Below are 20,863 nucleotides of genomic sequence, written 5' to 3' on the forward strand. Positions count from 1 at the left end.
TTTCTCGTTTTCTTTCACGCGTAATCAGAAGCGTACACTGACGGATGGCAAATGAAGTCATTCTACCTTTGCATAATGGCTTCAGTCACTGACGTATTTGTTATGAAATATGGAGGAAGGACACTCCAAAGAGCTTCGGGAGCATGTCAAAGTGTCACGTTGAGAATGTTTGCATTTGCCGAATGGTGCTATTCAAGTGAAACAATCTTTCCATAATGCCAAACAAATACTGCAAGCAGAAATGTTTCTCTTCCTATTTGTATGAGAAGGAGAATGCAGAAAGTTCAAAAGAGTTTGGTGCTTCCCAGGTCAAAGATGCAAAAAGGGTTCTGGATGGGGTGAACGTTTGTATTTTCTTTCAAAAGTTCTTTCAATGGTCATGAAATCATTCAAATATTAGCCTTTCGAAACTTTGTATTGGATTGCGTTTGATTTTTACATTCTTCTTCTTTTTTGATTCAAGCTTCGAAGTCCTTTTCACTCATTTGAATTGTTAAATGTATTTGACATTTTCAAAAACCTTTGAAGCATTTTTTGGGTGGAGCTTTTTCGGAAACTTTTGTTCTGTACTGTTGAACGAACATTGGTTACATGAGTTGATTTTAATGGCCTTTTATTTTTTCACCATGCGAAACTGCATTACATTTTGAAATATTTGAAGACATCTTGCTTTTATTCAAACATTTTCACATTTTCTGTGCATTTTTTGTGTGAAATGTTTTATATTTTAATCTTTTGTATCTATATTTTTTCATGTTTAAGTCTTTAAAAAAATAATAGTAAAGTAATAATGTCAGCATATATAATAATAATAATAATAAAATGATATTTGTATTATTACGATTCCATATTTTGGCACCATTACTTTTTGACATTGCTTTTCTTCTTTCTTTTTTTTGGAGCATTTACGCTTGGTTTGTCTCGTTTGGGTGTCCCCTTTTGTTCATCTTGATGCGATCTTTGAAAGAATCTCCCCTAAGAGGGGCCAAAGCACGTCCGCCATCAGTGTGTGTCCATCGGGGCCTTGGTGCGCCTCCTTTTGTTTTCCCAATCAACGAGCTCCACGCATCTTTTGGGGTTTGAACTTAGTTTAGCACGCTCGCGCTGTCTGCTTTATGTACGCCTCTCTCTCTCTCTTTCTCTCTGTGTGTGTGTATACTTTCTTTTTATGTGTGTGCCACTGTATACATGTATATGTGTGTGTGTGTGTGTGTGTATACTGTAAATCCGTCTAGGTGGGGAATCTGGGTCTGCTCTTCATGTTGCTGTTCTTCATCTATGCAGCTCTGGGAGTTGAGCTCTTTGGAAAACTGGGTTAGTGTGTGTGTGCATGGGTACAGTACGCTGATGTGTGTTTGTTGCGTTACATGCATTAATTATGTCACTTTTAGCCGCCCCCCCCCCCCCACCCCACCCCACCCTCACGCCGCCATAACCCCCCTTCGTCTCTCCACCCACCGTTGTTCGAAGGCGTTTCTTGTGGTTCTTTTCCAGAGTGTTCCGAGGAGAACCCGTGCGAGGGCCTCAGCCGTCACGCCACCTTCGACAACTTCGGTATGGCCTTCCTCACGCTCTTTCGAGTGTCCACCGGGGACAACTGGAATGGGATCATGAAGGTGATTGGCTCAGCCGTCTTGGCTTTCATCAGGATTGGATGCTCACGGGCCGGGTTGGTTAAGCGTACTTTACGAGACAGGCGGCACGGACGGGAAAATTGTTTCGCAGGCTCGAGGTCTTTTGCGTCCCCCTGTTGGAGGATGTTGGAGGCACAATGTGCTGCACTTTTGTTTCCCCCTACGCCACACAATTTCCTATTTGCATCGAAGCACGTCTTCTTTTGGGGCGCCACGGTGCGCGACGGGTTAGCACATCTGCCTCACAGTTCTGAGGACCGGGGTTCAAGTCCCGGCCCCGCCTGTGTGGCGTTTGCATGTTCTCCCCGTGCCTGCCTGGGTTTTCAACCCCAAAACATGTGTGGTAGGTTGATTGACGACTCAAAATTGCCCATAGGTTATGTGCAATTGGCTGGCGACCAGTTCAGGGACTACCCCGCCTCTCGCCCGAAGATGGCCGGGGATAGGCTCCAGCACGCCCGCAACCCGAGTTAGGAGAAGCGGTACAGAAAATGGAAGGAATGATTTTATTTATTGGATGGGCATCCTTTTGGGTGAAAATTGGCAAAAGGCAGAAATTGTTTGTACTTATGTTTTACATTTAAATTAAATGTAAGTTTTTAAAAACTTTTTCATTGTTTTTGAAACTTTTGTAATCATTTTAATATTTTTGAATGTTTGCAAATTTTTTGGTTCTTTTAAAACAAATGAAACACGATGTTTTTGAGATAATTTTACATAATTTCTTTATCATTATTGTGCCACTTTTTTTCACGTTATTTCTTTTTAAATTTGGTTTACCTTTGCATTATGTTTTCATTTCCTTTGTTTATTTATGAGTATTTCATTTTTTTTCACTTGGTTTTGCATTTTATATATATATATATATATATATATATATTGTTAATTTTCTCATTTTTGTCCCTTTTTCCCCATTCCTTTTTTAAATTTTCTTTAACTTTTAAAATCTTAACTTTTTTTATATTTACACTTTTTTACACTTTTTAAAAAACTTTGGGGTATTTTTTTTAAATGTTGGCCTTTTTTTGTACATTTTCATTTTTAAAAATTACTTATTTTCCAAACATTGACCTTTTTTTTAACCTTTGTAGTTTTCCCACTTTTTTACTTGTTTTTTTTTTTACATTTCTTATTTTAACAAAAGAAATGTAAGCATTTTGACGTTTTCTACACATGCTATACATGCAGGTGTGAATATGAAACAAAGCGGCAATATATGTGGCAGCTCTTGATAGCGCAACGCTTTTCCGCCCGTCCAGCGGGGACAACTGCATCAGAAATGTAAAGGTTATTGTCGAACCTGTCTCGCCTTTAAAGAAGATGGAAGATCGTGAGGCTCATGCGCTGCTAAGCGTAGTTTATGAGACAGGAGGCGCGTTAAGCAGAGGACAAAATCAAAGCTGATAATAGAGGACAAAGAGCCAATTGTTCCACAGCCTCGAGGTCTGTTTGCGACGATGTTGGAAGCACAATGTTGTGCATTCTTACAAGCGTTTCTCGACTTGACACAATTCACAGTTTGTATTTAAACATGACATGGTCTCGGGTTTAAGTTAGCAAAAGGTTTTAAGCATTTGTGTTCAAAATATTCCTAAAAGTTTGTTTTTGTTTTTTTTACTATTTAACCTTTTTTTTTGTTTTGTTTTACTTTTTACCACTTGTCCTTTTCAAACATTTATTTTCCTTTTTAAAATTTGCAAAGCACTTATTTTCCTTTTTTCTCTCATTGTACTTTTTTCCTTTTTGTAAGATTTTTTTTAACAGTTTACATAAAAGATTTTTTTTACTTTCTTTCCATTTGTACATTGTTTAATTTTTATAATTTGTTTCCAATATTCTACAATTTTTAGTTTCAAAAGATATATTTTTCATGTATTGTATAGAATTTGTTTCCATTTTTTAACTTTTTGCCTTTTAACATTTTTTTTTACTGTTTACTACTGTTTTAAAAACATTTATTTTACTTCACAGATTTGATTTTACTTTTATAATTTATTAAACATTTATTTAAAATGTTACTTTTCTTTTTTAAACATTTTGGGTGTTTAGTGTTTTAAGAAAACATGTATTTTATTTTTTTGTACAATTTTAATTCATTCAAAAAATGATGCCAAAATCATATTTTTATAGGCGGCACGGTGGCCGACCGGTTAGAGCGTCAGCCTCACAGTTCTGAGGACCCGGGTTCAATCCCCGGCCCCGCCTGTGTGGTCTTTGCATGTTCTCCCCGTGCCTCTGTGGGTTTTCTCCGGGCACTCCCAAAAACATGCGTGAATTGGAGACTCTAAATTGCCCGTAGGTGTGAATGTGAGTGCGGATGGTTGTTCGTTTGTATGTGCCCTGCGATTGGCTGGCAACCAGTTGAGGGTGTACCCCGCCTCCTGCCCGATGACTCGCATGCCCGCGACCCTAGTGAGGAGAAGCGGCTCAGAAAATGGATGGATGGATGGATGGATGGATAATATTTTTATTTACTACAATTTACATTGCTTGGAACTGGTTGACCATAGAATATGAATTAAAGTCATCACAGTTTTTTTAGCACCTAATATTTGTGATTACAATAATTCTGATAATATTTGTGGATTCATTGTTTTGTCCCATATTGACACGTGGCAATTTGTGCCTCTCGTGATGCGTTGAAGGACACGCTGCGCGACTGCCGCCCAGAGGACCGTCACTGCCTCACCTACCTGCCGTTGATCTCGCCCGTCTACTTCGTCACGTTCGTGCTCACGGCGCAGTTCGTGCTGGTCAACGTGGTGGTGGCCGTCCTCATGAAGCACCTGGAGGAGAGCAACAAGGAGGCGCAGCTGGAGGAGATGGAGGAGAGGCGGGAGCGCGAGGAGGCCGCCCGCAGGAACAGCGCCGCATCGGGGGGCGGGGACCCCGCCGCCCACAACGGTGACGCGCCCACGCAGGTCTGTTATTAATGGGAAAAAAATAGAGTGTCGATTGGTCATATCTCGAAGCAACTGAGCGGCTGCTCAATGGCGCGGCTGCTCGGCTCTAACCGGAATGCAGGGCAAGTTACTCACACCCGACTAATTTACTGCCTAAACGGGATGCGGTACAATTTGGAACACAAATGAAAATAAACATTAAGAATTGATTGATGTCGATTAAGAACTGAGATCATTCAGGCCCAACGAGTTTGCTTACCAAAATGAGCTACAGAAGAGATTGAAACACGAATGAAAAGAAACATTAAGAATTGATGGGTTGTGTCAGATTAATAATGTATTGAAGTAACAGACACAAAATGGAGGCCCAATACATTCTAATTTGCTGTCTAGGTAGGATGAAGAAGGGATCAAAACAGGTAGAAAAAGTACCAAAAGTTGTTTGATTTTTGATCTTGAAGCAACTGAGGTGCAAGTTATTCGGAGCCAACTAGTTTGGTGCCTAATCGGGATGCAAAACTGAACTAAAATTAGCATTAGGAATTGATCAGTTGTGTAAAATTTGAATGTTGATTGTTTATGGCTTAAAGCAACTGAGGCCCCTCCCGGAAGCCATCACCTTATCGTGGTGGAGGGGTTTGCGTGTCCCAATGATCCTTGGAGCTAAGTTGTCTGGGGCTTCACGCCCCTGGTAGGGTCCCCCATGGCAAACTGGTCCTAGGTGAGGGACCAGACAAAGCACGGCTAAAAGACCTCTATGATGAAAACTATGAATGGATCTAGGTTTCCCTTGCCCGGACGCGGGTCACCGGGGCCCCCCTCTGAAGCCAGACCTGGAGGTGGGGCTCGAAGGCGAGCGCCTGCTGGCCGGGCCTGCATCCAAGGGGCCTAGCCGGGCACATCCCGAAAGGGTAACGTGGGTCCCCCCCTCCCATGGGCTCACCACCTGTGGGAGGGGCCATAAGGGTCGGGTGCAGTGCGAGCTGGGCTGTGGCCGAAGGCGGGGACCTTGGCGATCCGATCCATGGTTACAGAAGCTGGCTATAGGGACGTGGAATGTCACCTCTCTGGCAGGGAAGTAGCCCGAGTTGGTGTGTGAGGTCGAGACGTTCCGACACGATATAGTCGGACCCGCCTCCACACACAGCTTGGGCTCTGGGACCAGTCCTCTCGAGAGGGGTTGGACTGACTTCCACTCTGGAGTTGCCCACGGTGAGAGGCGTCGAGCAGGTCTGGGTATGCTTATTGCCCCCGCCGGCGCCTGTACGTTGGGGTTCACCCCGGTGGACGAGAGGGTAGCCTCCCTCCGCCTTCGGGTGGGGAGACGGGTCCTGACTGTTGTTTGTGCCTATGCACCAAACAGCAGTTCAGAATACCCACCCTTCTTGGAGTCCTTGGAGGGGGTGCTGGTGAGCGCTTCCGCTGGGGACGCCATCGTTTTGCTGGGGGACTTCAATGCTCACGTGGGCAATGACAGTGAGACTTGGATGGGCGCGATTGGGAGGAACGCCCAACCCCCCCCCCCCCCCCCATCTTGGGGAAGATGCCGGTCCGACGTGGCAGGCCCAAACGTATTGTGAGGGTCTGAAGGAGTTTCAACTCCCACCTCCAACAGAACTTTGCTCATGTTCCGGGGAAGGCGGGTGACATCAAGTCTGAGTGGACCATGTTCCGCGCCTCCATTGCTGAGGCGGCCGACCGAAGCTGTAGCCGTAAGGTGGTTGATGCCTGTCGTGGCGGCAATCCCCGAACCCGTTGGTGGACACCAACGGTGAGGCTGAAGAAGGAGTCCTAGCGGGCCTTTTTGGTCTATGGGACTCTTGAAGCACCTGATGGGTACCGGCTGGCCAAGCGGAATGCAGCTTTGGTGGTCGCTGAAGCAAAAACTCGTTCCCGGTGAGGGTTTGACTCCGCCAAGGCTGCCCTTTGTCACCGATTCTCTTTATAACTTTTATGGACACAATTTCAAGGCGCAGCCGAGGCGTATAGGCCGTCCGGTTTGGTGGCCTCAGTATTGCATCTCTGCTTTTTGCAGATGATGTGGTTCTGTTGGCTTCATCAAGCCGTGATCTCCAATTCTCACTGGAGCAGTTTGCAGCTGAGTGTGAAGCGGCTGGGATGAGAATCAGCACCTCCAAATCTGAGACCATGGTCCTCAGTCGGAAAAGGGTGGCGTGCCCTCTCCGGGTCGGGGATGAGATCCTGCCCCAAGTGGAGGAGTTCAAGTATCTTGGGGTCTTGTTCACGAGTGAGGGAAGAATGGAACGGGAGATCGACAGGCGGATCGGTGCAGCGTCTGCAGTGATGCGGACTTTGTATCGGTCCGTTGTGGTAAAGAAGGAGCGAAGCCGAAAGGCGAAGCTCTCGATTTAGTGCTCGATCTACGTTCCTACCCTCACCTATGGTCACGAGCTGTGGGTCGTGACCGAAAGAACAAGATCCCGGATACAAGCGGCCGAAATGAGTTTTCTCCGCAGGGTGTCCGGGCTCTCCCTTAGAGAGAGGGTGAGAAGCTCGGCCATCCGGGAGGATCTCAGAGTAGGAATGCCTCGGGATCCCCCCGGAAGAGCTGGATGAAGTGGCTGGGGAGAAGTCTGGGTGTCCCTGCTAAAGCTACTGCCCCCGCGACCCGACCTCGGATAAGCGGTAGAAAATGGATGGATGGAGGCCCAGGTCATTCTTGACTTGATTAGTTTGCTGCCTAAACGGGCTGCAGAAGAGAAGGAAACGAGAGCTCATTAGGAGTTGCTGGATTGTGTGCAACAGGTTGTGGCTTCATCATGTCGTGTGACGCTCATTTGCGTTTGATCTGACCGGGCAGGTGCAGGTAGAGGATGAGGAGCGTTGCCACTGCAATCTGCTGACCATCGGCCGCATGCTGTCCCTGCCCATCGACAGCTACAGCCAGCAGCCGCACAGATGCCCGCCGTACCCGCCGGTTGGCGTCGAGGCCTACTCTGCCTACAGCTACTCAGGTGAAACTGTCACCCCCTCAAGTAGATTTTTCTTTTTCTTTGGCTTTTTAGGGATGTTCCGTTCCCATATACAAAGACTTTTACTTTAGTTTTATTTCGGGTTTACATGATACGGTGGTTAACAGCAACATGATTGAAATCATTGAATATATTATTATTATTATTAGTAGTAGTAGTAGTAGTAGACAGAGTGACAAGCCAGTGCAAACTGTAGGCCGGTCCCAAGCCCGGATAAATCCAGAGGGTTGCGTCAGGAAGGGCATCCGGTTTAAAACTCTGCCAAACAAATATGAGCGTTCACTAAAGAATCCATACCGGATCGGTCGTGGCCCGGGTTAACAACGACCGTCAACCTGTTGCAGGGCGCCGGTGGAAATTCGGCTACTGTGGGTCGAAGAAGAAGAGGAGGTGGAAAGCGGGTTACTTGGCAGAAAGAGAAGAGGAAAGCACAGAGCCTAGAACTGAATGCGGGAACTTTGAATGTTGGGACTATGACAGGAAAATCTCGGGAGTTGGTTGACATGATGATTAGGAGAAAGGTTGATATATCGTGTGTCCAGGAGACCGGGTGGAAAGGCACTAAGGCTAGAAGTTTAGGGGCAGGGTTGAAATTATTTGACCATGGTGTAGATGGGAAGAGAAATGGAGTCGGGGTTATTTTAAATACTTGGGGTCAACCGTCCAAAGCAATAGTGAGTGTGGTCAGGAAGCGAAGAAACGGGTCCAAGCAGGTTGGAACGGGTGGAAGAAGGTGTCAGCAGGTGTGTTATGTGACAGAAGAGTCTCTGCTAGGATGAAGGGCAAAGTTTCGAAAACAGTGGTGAGGCCAGCCATGATGGACGGATGAGAGACGGTGGCACCGAAGAGACAACGGGAAGCAGAGCACATGAAGATGTTGAGGTTCGCTCTCGGAGTGACCGGGTTGGATCAAATTAGAAAGGAGCTCATCAGAGGGACGGCCGAGGTTCGATGTTTTGGAGACAAAGTTCGAGAGAGCAGACTTGGATGGTTTGGACACGTCCAGAGGAGAGAGAGTGAGTATATTGGTAGAAGGATGATGAGGATGGCGCTGCCAGGCAAGAGAGCGAGAGGAAGGTTGATGGATGTCGTGAGGGAAGACACAGGCGGGCAGTTGGTGTTGGTGTTACATGGAAAAGGATGACGCGCTGCGGCGACCCCTAAACGAGACAAGCCCAAAGGAAAAGAAGAAGAAGTAGTAGTCGTCGTAGTGGTAGCAGTAATAGTAGCAATAGTAGTAGTAGGAGCTCTAGTAGTTGTAGTAGTGGCAGCAGTTGTAGTATTGTTGCTGTTGTGCACTATTTTCATAATTAATAATTCATTATGAATTAATTAAATGCATTATTTTTATTTCTTTATTTCTTCTATTTTTTTGTTTTTCTTTTACATTTGTTTCATTGTATTTTTAATTATTTTACAATTATCACATTATATTCAATTATCAATTGTTATTGATGTATGTATTTTTTTCATCATAATGTTGAATTGTATTTTTTAGAATGTAGTTGTACCTTTATTCAAAGTATTTGTTATTATTATTAGTTTCATACATTTTTTATTTGATGTATATTTGTATCCAAATGATTATTATTATGTATTAATAATAAGATTATTATTACTATTATGCGGTCGACTGGTTAGAGCGTCTGCCTCACAGTTCTGAGGACCGGGGTTCAAAGTTTGCATGTTCTCCCCGTGCCTGCGTGGGTTTTCTCCGGGTACTCCGGTTTCCTCCCACATCCCAAAAACATGCGTGCTAGGTTGACTGAAGACTCAAAATTGCCCGTAGGTGTGAATGTGAGTGCGAATGGTTGTTTGTTTGTATTTTTATCATAACTTTAGATGGAGTTGTATCTTTTTCAAATGGTTTTTGTATTATTTATTTTAGTATGAGCTATTTTATTTATTTTCATGACATGTTTATTTGTATTCAAATTATTATTATTATTACCATTATTATTACTATTATTATTATTGTGTTTGTATGTGCTTATATTACTTAGGTCTTTAAGGTATTAACTATTATTTGTATTTTTTATTATAATATTAAATTGTATTGTTTTTATGTAGTTATATCTTTTTCAAATTATGTATTAAGTTTATTATGTATCTTTTCCAATTATTTAATATTTATTATTTCTTGTAAATATATATTTGTATTACTTATTTCTTTAGATTATTATTATTATTAAACCCAATTGTTTTTAAAGTTTAGCTTTGGGGCACATGATTTCGCCCCACGAAATCTGCCTAGCAACACATCATGACTTTTCTTTATGCTTTAGTACTTCTAACTTCATTTTCCTACAACCGCTCCCTGTCCTTTCTCATCTGTGTGGGGCAGTGAAGCCCTCTGTCCCTGGTTACCAAGGAACTTGCCAATTTTTTTTTTTTTTTACACATAAATTTGCCCCAGGAAAATTCAGACATGAAGTTGCATATTCCCTATGAAAGTTGTAATGGTAAACATGCACTTTGTTGCGCAGGCTCCATGTCGTCGCTGGGCTCCAGCGGGGGCGGCTCCCTGCTGCAGGTCCCGGGCGCCCTCCCCGCCATCAGCCACGCCTCGCTGGGCTACGGACGCAGCAGCCGCCCCACGATCCGCCTCAGTAGCTCCCAGAGCATCGACAGGGGCTCGCCCCACCATGGCGGCCCGTCAAACCGACACCGACTGGACTCGGCTCACAGCGTGGACGGATGCCGGTTCAGCCCCGCCCGGGTCGCCGACCGACGCCGACTGAGCTCCGCACACAGCGTCGATGGATACGGGGTCGGTGCAGAGAGCTCCGAGATGGTGTCGAGCTGTAGTAGAGACCGACATCCCTCACTCAGGCTGAGTCCTCTGCACGGGGCTTTAAGGGGGCCCTCTCATTGGTTAAGCCCTGAGGGGAGTCTGGATCGCAACAAGCTGAGCCCCTCGTACGTCCCCGAGAGTTCGGTCCTCAAGAGGCCGGCGTCCTTCCGTGCTGCTGGTAGACAGCTGCGCAGACAAGTGAGTGCGTTTGCACTTTACGTTTCGTGTGTGATTTTTTTTCATTTTTTTCCATTTTTCAGTTTTAGGGCACTCATGATTTTGCCCCACAAATTGCTTAGCGTCAAGTCTTACCTTGAATAGCGTAGGCGTAATGCCATGGTGATTTTCCTCACATAATTTACTGATAGCATTCAAGCCTCAAGTGACCCCGCCCCCCTTCGCTTCCATAAAATGGCTTTGGGGCACATTTGATTTTGCCCCATGAACTCTGCCTAGCAACAAGTCTTTAACTATGTTTCATCATTCTTTTTCTTTAACATTTAAGGAGATTATTATTTTTTTTAAATATATCAACTGACATGAAAAAAAAGTTCTTTGGGGCACATGCAAATTTGCCCCACAAACTTTGCCAAATACCACATCTTCAACTTTCATTTCTTTATTTCACCAAGGTCATTTAAAAAAATGGGTTTCGGGCACACATAACTGTGCCCCACAAACGCTGGTCAGCATTATTTCCATGTGTTTGCCTGCAGGAGGCCGTGCGTTGCGATTCTCTGGATCAGAGCGGCTCGGCTGACAACATGTCGGACGGCCGCCTCGCCGTATCTGCCACCGCCCCTTCTTCTTCTACGCCACCCCGCCAGCGCTCATCCAGCGTCCACACCTTGAAGTACACTCAACCGCAGAGGGTCATCTCATGCCGGAGTCGCGGTGACACGGCGAGATCCGAACCCGGGCCCGAGTCGGACCTAGCGGAAAAAGACTCAGTAGGGTTGGAGCCCCGGGAGGCGGACGACGCGGACGAGGAAGTGCGCCGCATCAACACGCACTCGCACAGACATCTCACGCCCAATCCTGACGAGACCCGCGGCCGCCTCAGCCAATCGGTGTCGCCGGTGTCGGGCCGGATTAGGAAGGAGCGAGTGAGTCCACCCCCGGGGGAGGAGCCGGTTACCATGGCGACGCATTTGATGGACAGCAGCGTGGACCTCAGGAGGCGGACGCTGTCGTTCGACGCCACCACTCTGTCGACCAATCAGCCTGAGTCCGGCTCTGTGGACGACTGACATTCTTTGTCATGCGCCCCAGGCCCCGCCCCCTGCCTTGTGCTGGTCAATCACAGGTTTCGTGTGTTCAGACTGCTCCCCCCGCCCCGTGCGAGTTTTTTTTTTTGTTTTTTTTTCTTTTGCACAAGATGCCCAACTTTCGAGACTTTGAGCCTTTAGTGTACATTGATCACAAGTCAACTTCCCTTTTGCTTGTTCTGTACACCTGCTTCCATCCAACTTCTTTCCCCTTGCGCCTCAAGCCTAGGTCACAGTACCATTTACAATGATCGCTCTTCCTAATGTTTTGTCCTTCGTGTTCCCCTTAGGACATAATGGAACTCGAAAAGTCCGCTCCAGGCTCCTCCTTCTAACTTCTTAACTGTCATACGTGTGTAAAAACAGGTTAACCACTGTTCAAAGGAAAACAATCAAACAATAAAACACGCCGTCGTAACTTCAATAAGATATGTTTAACCGCTCTTCGTCGTAAAATGTAATATCAATAAAATAATAAGTGATGATGCTTGTCACAAAAAAACCCAAAGTAAAATCAAAATGCACGTAAAATACTCTTTGATGCAAAAATTGCTGACATTTTCATTTTATGCAACCATTTTTTTCCCCATAGAATTATGTAGTGTGACCTGGGCTTTAGCGGTCTCTACCTCTGCCCGTTCGATGCCCCCCCCCCCCCCCCGCCCCCGCCCCCGCCCCACACACACACTCAATAATTATTGAGCTATTCCCGCCTGATGAGTTTCACTTTTATGGCTTTATATTCTCAGGGTAGAAGTAGCGTTAGACTGCCCCCTGCTGTGTGAAATTGGACTTGAATCACCTTTTTGGGGGGCTTCCATGTGACCTAAAACGCAACAATTTATGCAATGTGTATCCTGGTGAAAATGTATGTGTTTTAGGGGTTTTGAACACAAGCCCTCAGGACTCTCTCAGTAGCGCCCCCTGGATAGTTGAACATTTTTTCAATAAATCAATAACATTCAGCCCCAGACACCCCATTTATCCATTGACATAAAATTGGAGACACACACGGAAAATGAATGAATGAATGTCTATGATAACAGGACGTACAAACATGTCTGAAGGACCTATGTCTGAAATTGAACAGGAAGTTAACCATTTTGGTCCAAATGAGTTGAATTGATCACCTTTTTAGGGGGCTCAACGTGCCTGAAAACTCACCCGTTTTTGCAAGCGTGTGCATGCTGGTGAAAATGTATGTGTATTAAAAGTATTTTGGGGTCCTCTACACAACACCCAATAATTCAATCGGTAGCGCCCCCTGGGAAACAAACAAACAAACAAATAGATAAAAATACCCCTGTTATCTGTTGCACAGATTGACGTGTAATTGGGAAGACATGTCAATCATAACAGGACGGCGAAAAACTCTCAAGGACCCTAACCGAAATTGAACACCGGGGCGGCCATTTTGGTCTGAAGAAGCCATCGAGCAAACTCTAGGGCTTGTAACTTGACAAACTCCTAGTATGGAATTTGTACAAACAAACCCCAATCGAAAGCAGCATTATCCTATAATGCTAAATAGGTGTCCTATAATGCTAAATTGCAAAGATTTTTGTATTCACCCCCTGGTGTCAAGAGATTGACGTTCCTGAACACAACACCCAATAAGCTAAAAAAAACAACAACGTCAGACACCGGTTTCACCGATTGATGCGAAATTAAAAAGCTCTCAAGGACCCATGCCTGAAATTGAACAACAAGGCGGCCATTTCGGTTTATTTTGGTGCAAATTCGAATATTGATGAGAAGGGCTTAGTCACGGTTACAAAATGAAGATTGTATTTTGCTAACACAACAGCAGCAGCGGCAACGCGAGGGAGACAACAGGTGAATTTTTAACTCATGAATGTTACAGGATGTTTGTGGCAACGACGACGACGACGATGATGATTTGAAATGTTGCACCTCAAATGGTCTGAAATGAGCAGCGGGGCTTTTAACACAGTCCTTGAAATAAAACTACTTCCGGTCTTGAATTTGACTCACCTCAGGTTATGTTGTTTACAAATTCAGCCGTCATTTCATTTTTATTAAAACTTCAAAATAAACACGACACACATGCACAGTCCACAGGTACACGCACAGTGACTTCTCACAGCCAATCAAAGAGGAAACAATATTTAATGAAGCATGTAAAACTAAGCAAAATAAATGGGAAAAAGGTATGTCATATCTATATGATTATAAAATAATTGGAAAAAGCAGAAATGCAATATTTTCACACATTTTTGACACAAGTAAATATAAATGTTTTTTTTTTCCTTCAATGATTTTGGTAACATAAACATTTGAACAAATAAATGAATTACAGATGGTATCTATAGCCTGCAGTATATATATATTTAATAAGATTTTGAAATATTTTTTCAAATTCATTATACAAAGATTTTCATATATTTCAACAGTTGATGAGCAAAACTGAAATGGACAAAATACCCAAAATAAAGCATTTCAATAATTTGAATTATAAATATTTTGAATCATATTTTCCAAACAGCAAAAATACATATTTAAACAAAAACATTTAAATACATATTTTAAATTAATCAACTTCAATTACTATTTTCAATTTGAATACATGGCAATGTGTCCCCCGTGTATAAATATTAATGCAAAGAAGAAGAACGGACAAGAGCCATCCTCGGATATGGTGCTGGTTTTATTTCTTTTTTTTCATTTGTCATCATACACTTGAGCATATCACAATGAAATATTAAATCACGTGAATATTTCATATAAAGTGGAACATTCAGGAAGGTGCTGTCCTGCCTTTTTTTTTAAATTCCCCTGCCAGCATAACCGGCAAATCCCGCCCTTCTATCGCTGCCTGTCAATCACACTGTGAGCCAATCAAATGCTTCCACTAAAAATGTCCTTTTTGTAAGGCGTCGTCTACACTAAAAGAACATGCTCATGTGTGTGCGTGTGTGTGTGTGTGTGTGTGTGTGTGTCTGTGTATGTGTGAGTACAGTGGCGTGCCTATAAGTGTGCGTGTGTGAACACACAAAAGCGAAGAAAGCTGAGGCGGTGGTTGCCATGGCAACAACATCATCATCACTGCGGGATGTTAGAAGGCGGGCGCCACGGGTCTGTGCTGCTGCTGCGTGAGCTTCTGCGGGTCCAGGGTCTCGGTGAAGGGCGGGGCTTGGTAGGGCTTAGTGGTCACGATGGTGGCGCCATTGGTGATGGGGTAGGGCGTGGCCCGGGCGTGGCCGGTGCCGGGTCTCGGGTTGGCGTCCAGGTGCTGCCACGTGAACAGGTTGGCGTGCGAGCCCGACAGGAAGCGACGCAGGGCGCTCAGCGTCAGCACCGTCTGTTGGGGGGGGCACGGGAAGCCCAGTTTAATTTTTTGACAATCCACAAGAGTTCCCCAGGTGTCTTAATAACATTTCGGGACACTTGTCACACTGTGGTTGAAATCGCTCCGTTTTGGGGGTGCGGTTCTCTCTCATGCGTATTGCTCTAATTACCATGAAAACCAGAGGCGGCGCTAGGGCGTTTCGACAAAGCGAGGGCTACTCAGAGGGCCAATTTAGCGACGGTTTTTCCCAAAAGTGACTAGCAACGAATCAAGCGACTTTTTGTGGCGTTATTGGAGATTTGCAGAGATGTTCGCCCGTCCACGTCCAGACTACAAATGAATGGCCAACACTGGCTAACTTAACCATTTAACCATTACTACCGCATTACTTTGGAAATGGAGTTGGTTCCATTTAGAAGTTACCCTGTTGCAAATGCAATTGTTGTGTAACTATTTCAATGACTTCCTCAAAATTAATTATATTTCAATTATTTGTCTTCATTTTGAACATCAACATCAACAGGACCCTTGAATGTTTCCTCTTGAAAAGTGGATTCAACCCATAAAATCATTATTTTGGAATTAACAGCATATTTATTCTTGACACAAACAATACACTAATGCAGAGAATGATGAAATGTAAATAGTAAAACAGAAATTTTGCGGAAAACATGACGCCTTGTTACCAAAGCAAGTGTCATTCGTTGGCACATTTTCTTCTTAAATGATCGCAATAATCTCAATTCCATACATTTTGCAATGATCATTACATTTACACTGCGTATTACGATGCCTAACCGTAAAACCCTTCAAATATCCCCTCCATAAAAAGCGCCGCCTGAAAGATGAAGGTTGCGACTGACCCATGTGATGATGGAGAAGAAGCAGAAGGCGATGGCGGCTCGGGCAGCGTCGGCGCCCTGCGACAGCGGCAGCTCGTCCGCCGACGTCGCCTGCCACTGATTGGCCAGGAAACAGAAGCCCACGAACCACAAGAAGCTGGCCACGCCTCACGGGGCAAAAGGACGCACGCACATTAGTTTCAAACACATTTGTACGCTTTCAAATTAGGATTTCAAACAAGGGTTAAGGTTTCAAATCAGCATTTCAAGCCTCGCTCAGACTTAAACAAAGGCGACAGGGACAGTGCCTGAGCTGGTGTGCGAAGTCGAGAATTGGAGTCTGGGGACCCTGAGGCGGTCTCTTCGCTTGTGTTGAGGTCGACGACCTCTAAAAAGCTCCTCAGTGGCAGGGGTGGATGAGAGCCGCCTGGAGTTCCTACAAACTCTGGATGTTGTGGGGCCGTGGGGATCAAACTCCTCAGCCTCCCTGGTCAGGTCTATTCTGAGATTTTGGATGGGAGGGTCCGTCGGGAAGTCAAATCTCACATTCAGGAGGAGCAATGTGGTTGTCGTCCTGGCCGTAGACAGTGGACCAGCTCTACACCCATGACGGGATTCTGAAGGGTCCATGCGTCTACGTGTGCTTTGTGGTCTTGGAGGAGGCCGCAAAGGGGGTCCTGTAGAGACGCCTCACTAAGGGCTGTTTGCTCCCGGTCGGACCAATGTCGGGAGTTTGGGCCGCAGTACAGGCAGTAAGTCTGATTCGTTTTCAGTGAGGGTTGGACTCCGCCAAGGCTGCCCTTTGTCACCGCTTCTGTTCATTACCCTCATGGACAGAATTTCTAGGCGTTGAGGAGGTCCAGTTTGGTGACATCGCTATTGCGTCTCTGCTTTTTCCAGATGATGTGCTTCTGCTGGCGTCATCGAGTCGCTGGAGGGGTTCGCTGCCAAGTGTCAAGCAGCTGGGATGAAAATTAGCACCTCCAAATCTGAGGCCGTGATCCTCAGTCTGAAAAGGGTGGAGTTAGGTCCAGGTCGGAAAAATGAGATCTTGGCCCAAGTGGCGGAGTTCAAGTATCTTGGGGTCTTGTTCACGAGTAAGGGAAGAATGCAGCAGGAGGTCGACAGGAGGATCGGTGCTGCATCTGCAGTGATCGTGGACTCTGTATCGTTTTGTCGTAGGCAAAAAAGGAGCTGACCCGAAAGGTGAAGCTCTCGATCTACTTTCCCACCCTCACCGATGGTCACTTGCTGCGGGTTGTGAGTGAAAGAACAAGATCGTGGATACAAGTGGCCAAAAGGAGTTTCCTCTGCAGGGTGTCTGGGCTCTCCCGTTAGGGTTAGGGTAAGAAGCTTGGTCATCTGGGAGGAGCTCCAAGTCAAGACGCTGCTCCTCCACATTGAGAGGAGCCGGATGAGGCGGCTCGGGCATCTCCTTAGGAAGCCTCCTGGTGAGGTGAGGTGGGAGGAGGCCCCGGGGACCATCCAGGCCTGGCAATGCTTCGGGATCCCTCTCCGCACGGCCGGGGAGGGGGAAGTCTGGGCTTCCCTGCGTAAGCTGCTGCCGTCGCCATCCAAGCGCAAGAAAATGGATCGACGGAAGCCTCAGTTGGGGTTTCAAATTAAGGTTTCAAGAGTCAGGTAGGGATTTAAACAAGAGTTTGGGCTTCAAATAAGGGTTACTATTAGGGTTTTAAGCCTTTGTTGTGGTTTCAAAAGAGGCTTTCAGATGACGATTAGGGTTTCAACGTCAGGTTGAATGTTTGAAGTTACTGTAGCCCTTTAAATTAGGGCTTCAAGCCACGGTTAGGGTTTCAAAGTAGGGTTTTTCTTGGAGTGATTAGAGTTTTCCACAAGGTTCAAAATGTCAAAATTGGGTTCCAAACAGGCGGCACGGTGTACGACTGGATAGAGCGTCTGCCTCACAGTTCTGAGGACCGGGGTTCAATCCCCGGCCCCGCCTGTGTGGGGTTTGCATGTTCTCCCCGTGTTTGCCTGTGTGGCTTTTCTCCGGGTACTCCGGTTTCCTCCCACATCCCAAAAACATGCGTGCTAGGTTAATTGAAGACTCTAAATTGCCCGTAGGTGTGAATGTGAGTGCGAAGGGTTGTTTGTTTGTATGTGCCCTGCGATTGGCTGGCAACTAGTTCTGCCCGATGAGAGCTGGGATAGGCTCCGGCACGCCCGCGACCCTGGTGGGGAGAAGCGGCCAAACAAGTGTTATGGTTTCAAAGTAGGGTTTCAAGCTATTTTTCATGTTCCGAAGTAGAGTTTCGAACCTGTGTTGGGGATTCTGTTGTTTTTGTACCTGAGCAGACGAGGTCAAGCAGCACGGCACGCCGTCGGTCCCTCAGGCTGCTGAAGGACGGGAAGACGGCGTCGAGGAACAGGAAAAAGGCGCTGGCCAGGAAGCAGGCCACGCCCAGCGTCACGCCGAAGTTGCACGCGTCCGCATTCTTGTTGAACACGCACAGCAGACGCTCGCTGCCGATGTTCATGTAGCCTTCGTTCACGATGCAGCTGAAGACCACCATGGAGAACACCTGCATGCACGTGAACATACACGCACCACCTTCTTTCAAATACGCTAGCTTAGATCGTTAGCGACATCGCAAGCCTTGAGATAGGAGTTTAAGGCATTCCGCGACCATGCTCGTGACTCAAATTACTCGGATTTAAATCATTTTCCCCCGTTGAAATAAATGAAAATGGAATTAATCCATTCCAGCCCCCCTCCCCCCAAAAAAATTTCTTAATGGGTTTTTTAATGAGAAAAAAATGCACTCTATAATATTATATAGTACAAACATACACTCATGGCATATTCAAATTGAATAAAAATAATAACACAGCTTTGATCACACTTTGCATCAACTGAAGAGCCATTGTGGATGCCTGAACATGAGAGAAGTCTGAGCGCCTCTCAACTCCTCACAGAAGATAACGAATGACTGTGCGTATTATTATATCGCCCCGCGACCCTAACCAGGATAAGCGCTGTTGAGAACGGATGGATGGATTATGATATTGAATGTCTAAATGTATTGCTGCACCGCGTGTATTCAAATGACCGTTGCTTTAAGGAATATATATGTTTCCTCCGTTATATGATAGCATTAGCATTAAGCTAAGGGACTGAAGGCAAAGCTCTGTGTTTGTTTGAAATACACAACATATAATTCTTCTAGTTTGATGTTTACCTTGACAGTAAACTTCAACTGGGCGTGGCATGAAGCATTTTGCAGCCATTTTTTGAAGAATATTTGCCAAACTGCTGCTTATTGCGAAGTGAGTTGAGCACTTGTATCTCAAGTCTGCGCTCGCAAGTCACTCGCATCTCAAGGCACCACTGTACCTGTATAGTAATAGGGTTTCAAGTTAGGGTTTCAATTAGTGTGTGCTTCAAGCCACAGGAAACGTGTACAAAATAGTCAAGAATTGAACAATTTGATCATTAAAAAAAAAATCGACACAACGAATCATGTAAACATGAAAAACATTTTTAAGAATTGTGGAAAAAAAACAAGAAATGTCAAAATATTTTTAAAAAGAAAACAAATCTATTTTAAAGAAAATGTTTATAAGAAGTACAAATAAATTGAAAATATACAAAAAAATTAAGACATTTTTAAAAAATATATTAAAATGTTTTTAATGAATGGGGGGAAAAAAATGGGAAAGTTGAATAATGCTTAAAAAAGTAAGAAAAAAAAGAAGCTATAAAAACCCTAGAAACATTGGAAAATGATCCATTCTCAATACCGCTTATCTTGTTCAGGGTCACGGGAGTACTGGAGCCTATCCCAGCTGACGTCAGGCCAAAGGCAGACTACACCCTGGACTGGTCGCCAATCAGTCGCGGGGCACATTTTCAGTTCAAGTGTATTGAAAAGGTATAAAACTGTATTGAAATGCATTCCAAATCTATGTAAAAATGATTTCAAATGTATTTCAAGCATATTGAAAATGTATCAAAAAGTTTAAAAAGTATAAACAAAGAAAAATTGTAAAACAATTATACATATACTGTAAATAATAAAATAGATTTATATTGTATTTGTATTTTATGTATAATTAGCTTTTAAACTGTAACAACCTTTGGATTTTGACAAAATATAAAGTATATACATTTAAAATGATATATACAATGTATACAATTGAAACACATACTTAAAATACATTTGTTTTTTGACATTTCTATCATTAATGTAGGATTTAAAAAACATTTGATCCATTTGTATATTTTTTTTTGATATCATGTGACGACTTGACGTATTAACATAGAGTTATGTATTCAAGTAAACTGCTTTTGGGGCATCATTAACATGCGGAAGGCAGCTGGAGACAAAAGAGGTTTTCAGATAAATACATCAATCATGTTAATTACCCTGTAAGGCTGATAGCTCACCTCGACGTCTTTAACAGCCAAAGTACAGGAAAAATAGCCATTTCAATGCAGACTAATATGCACGTAATGTGGGGAGACAAAGAGTGTGCCCCCCCCACCCCCATTTTTGGGGGGGGTATTTTGATTTCTTTTTTTAAAATTGATTTATTTGCAGACGCTCACCCACGACAGCAGCCTCAAGATGGTCCGTGGATGCGTGAAGAAGGCGAGCGGGTCGAAGGCGAGCTTGCCGGCTTTGGCGGCTCCGTACACGGCTGCTGGCTCCATCGCCGCCGGCCCCCCTTGCGTCCGACCTCCACCGGCGAAGCGCGGCTCCTTCTCCCCGCGGCGAGAAGCGTCCGAGACGGCGACAGACGCAGCTGTGCGCCGCTGTGCGCAGCCGCAGCAGCCTCGCGATGACGTCACCCCGACACTGCTGGCTGATTCTGTTATCGGACTGCGTTGTTTTTTCTTGTGTCATTATTAGTACAACACGTACAAAATAATCATATCAACGTATTTGCATACGTTTGAATTATTTTTTTTAAACATATTGCTTAGTAATACGTATGTTTTTTCCCCCTCTCATTATGTGATTAGAATATCTTTATAATCACATAAACGTTTTTGACATTTCTGACGAACTGATTATACTTCATATTATTGTCTACTGTGTTACATTATTATATTAATATAACGTTTTTGTCATGATAATGGATCATAATCGTCATG

General features: G+C 44.7%; 2 protein-coding genes across 3 annotated transcripts in view; one reads left to right on the forward strand and one right to left on the reverse strand.

Annotated features, from left to right (window-relative positions):
- The window catches only part of LOC133476756 (voltage-dependent T-type calcium channel subunit alpha-1H-like), a 64,440-nt gene extending 50,863 nt beyond the window's left edge, over positions 1 to 13,577 (forward strand). For both annotated transcript variants that reach the window (XM_061770580.1, XM_061770581.1), the window contains 6 exons: positions 1,236 to 1,314; positions 1,495 to 1,616; positions 4,280 to 4,555; positions 7,359 to 7,512; positions 10,017 to 10,522; positions 11,041 to 13,577. In XM_061770580.1, coding sequence (XP_061626564.1) covers positions 1,236 to 1,314; positions 1,495 to 1,616; positions 4,280 to 4,555; positions 7,359 to 7,512; positions 10,017 to 10,522; positions 11,041 to 11,574 — 1,671 coding nt within the window. In that variant the 3' untranslated portion in view covers positions 11,575 to 13,577. The remainder of the gene's footprint in view (positions 1 to 1,235; positions 1,315 to 1,494; positions 1,617 to 4,279; positions 4,556 to 7,358; positions 7,513 to 10,016; positions 10,523 to 11,040) is intronic.
- A 665-nt stretch (positions 13,578 to 14,242) lies between these two features.
- Positions 14,243 to 20,540, reverse strand: LOC133476757 (synaptogyrin-3-like). Its single transcript, XM_061770582.1, has 4 exons — positions 20,315 to 20,540; positions 18,053 to 18,287; positions 15,766 to 15,911; positions 14,243 to 14,914 (listed from the first exon to the last, which is right to left on the reverse strand). The coding sequence occupies exons 1-4, from the start codon at positions 20,417 to 20,419 to the stop codon at positions 14,669 to 14,671; spliced, it is 732 nt and encodes a 243-aa protein (XP_061626566.1). The 5' UTR covers positions 20,420 to 20,540; the 3' UTR covers positions 14,243 to 14,668.
- Between the last annotated feature and the right edge of the window lie 323 nt (positions 20,541 to 20,863).

This window comes from Phyllopteryx taeniolatus, chromosome 4, assembly GCF_024500385.1.
Source record: "Phyllopteryx taeniolatus isolate TA_2022b chromosome 4, UOR_Ptae_1.2, whole genome shotgun sequence".
NCBI lineage: Eukaryota > Metazoa > Chordata > Actinopteri > Syngnathiformes > Syngnathidae > Phyllopteryx > Phyllopteryx taeniolatus.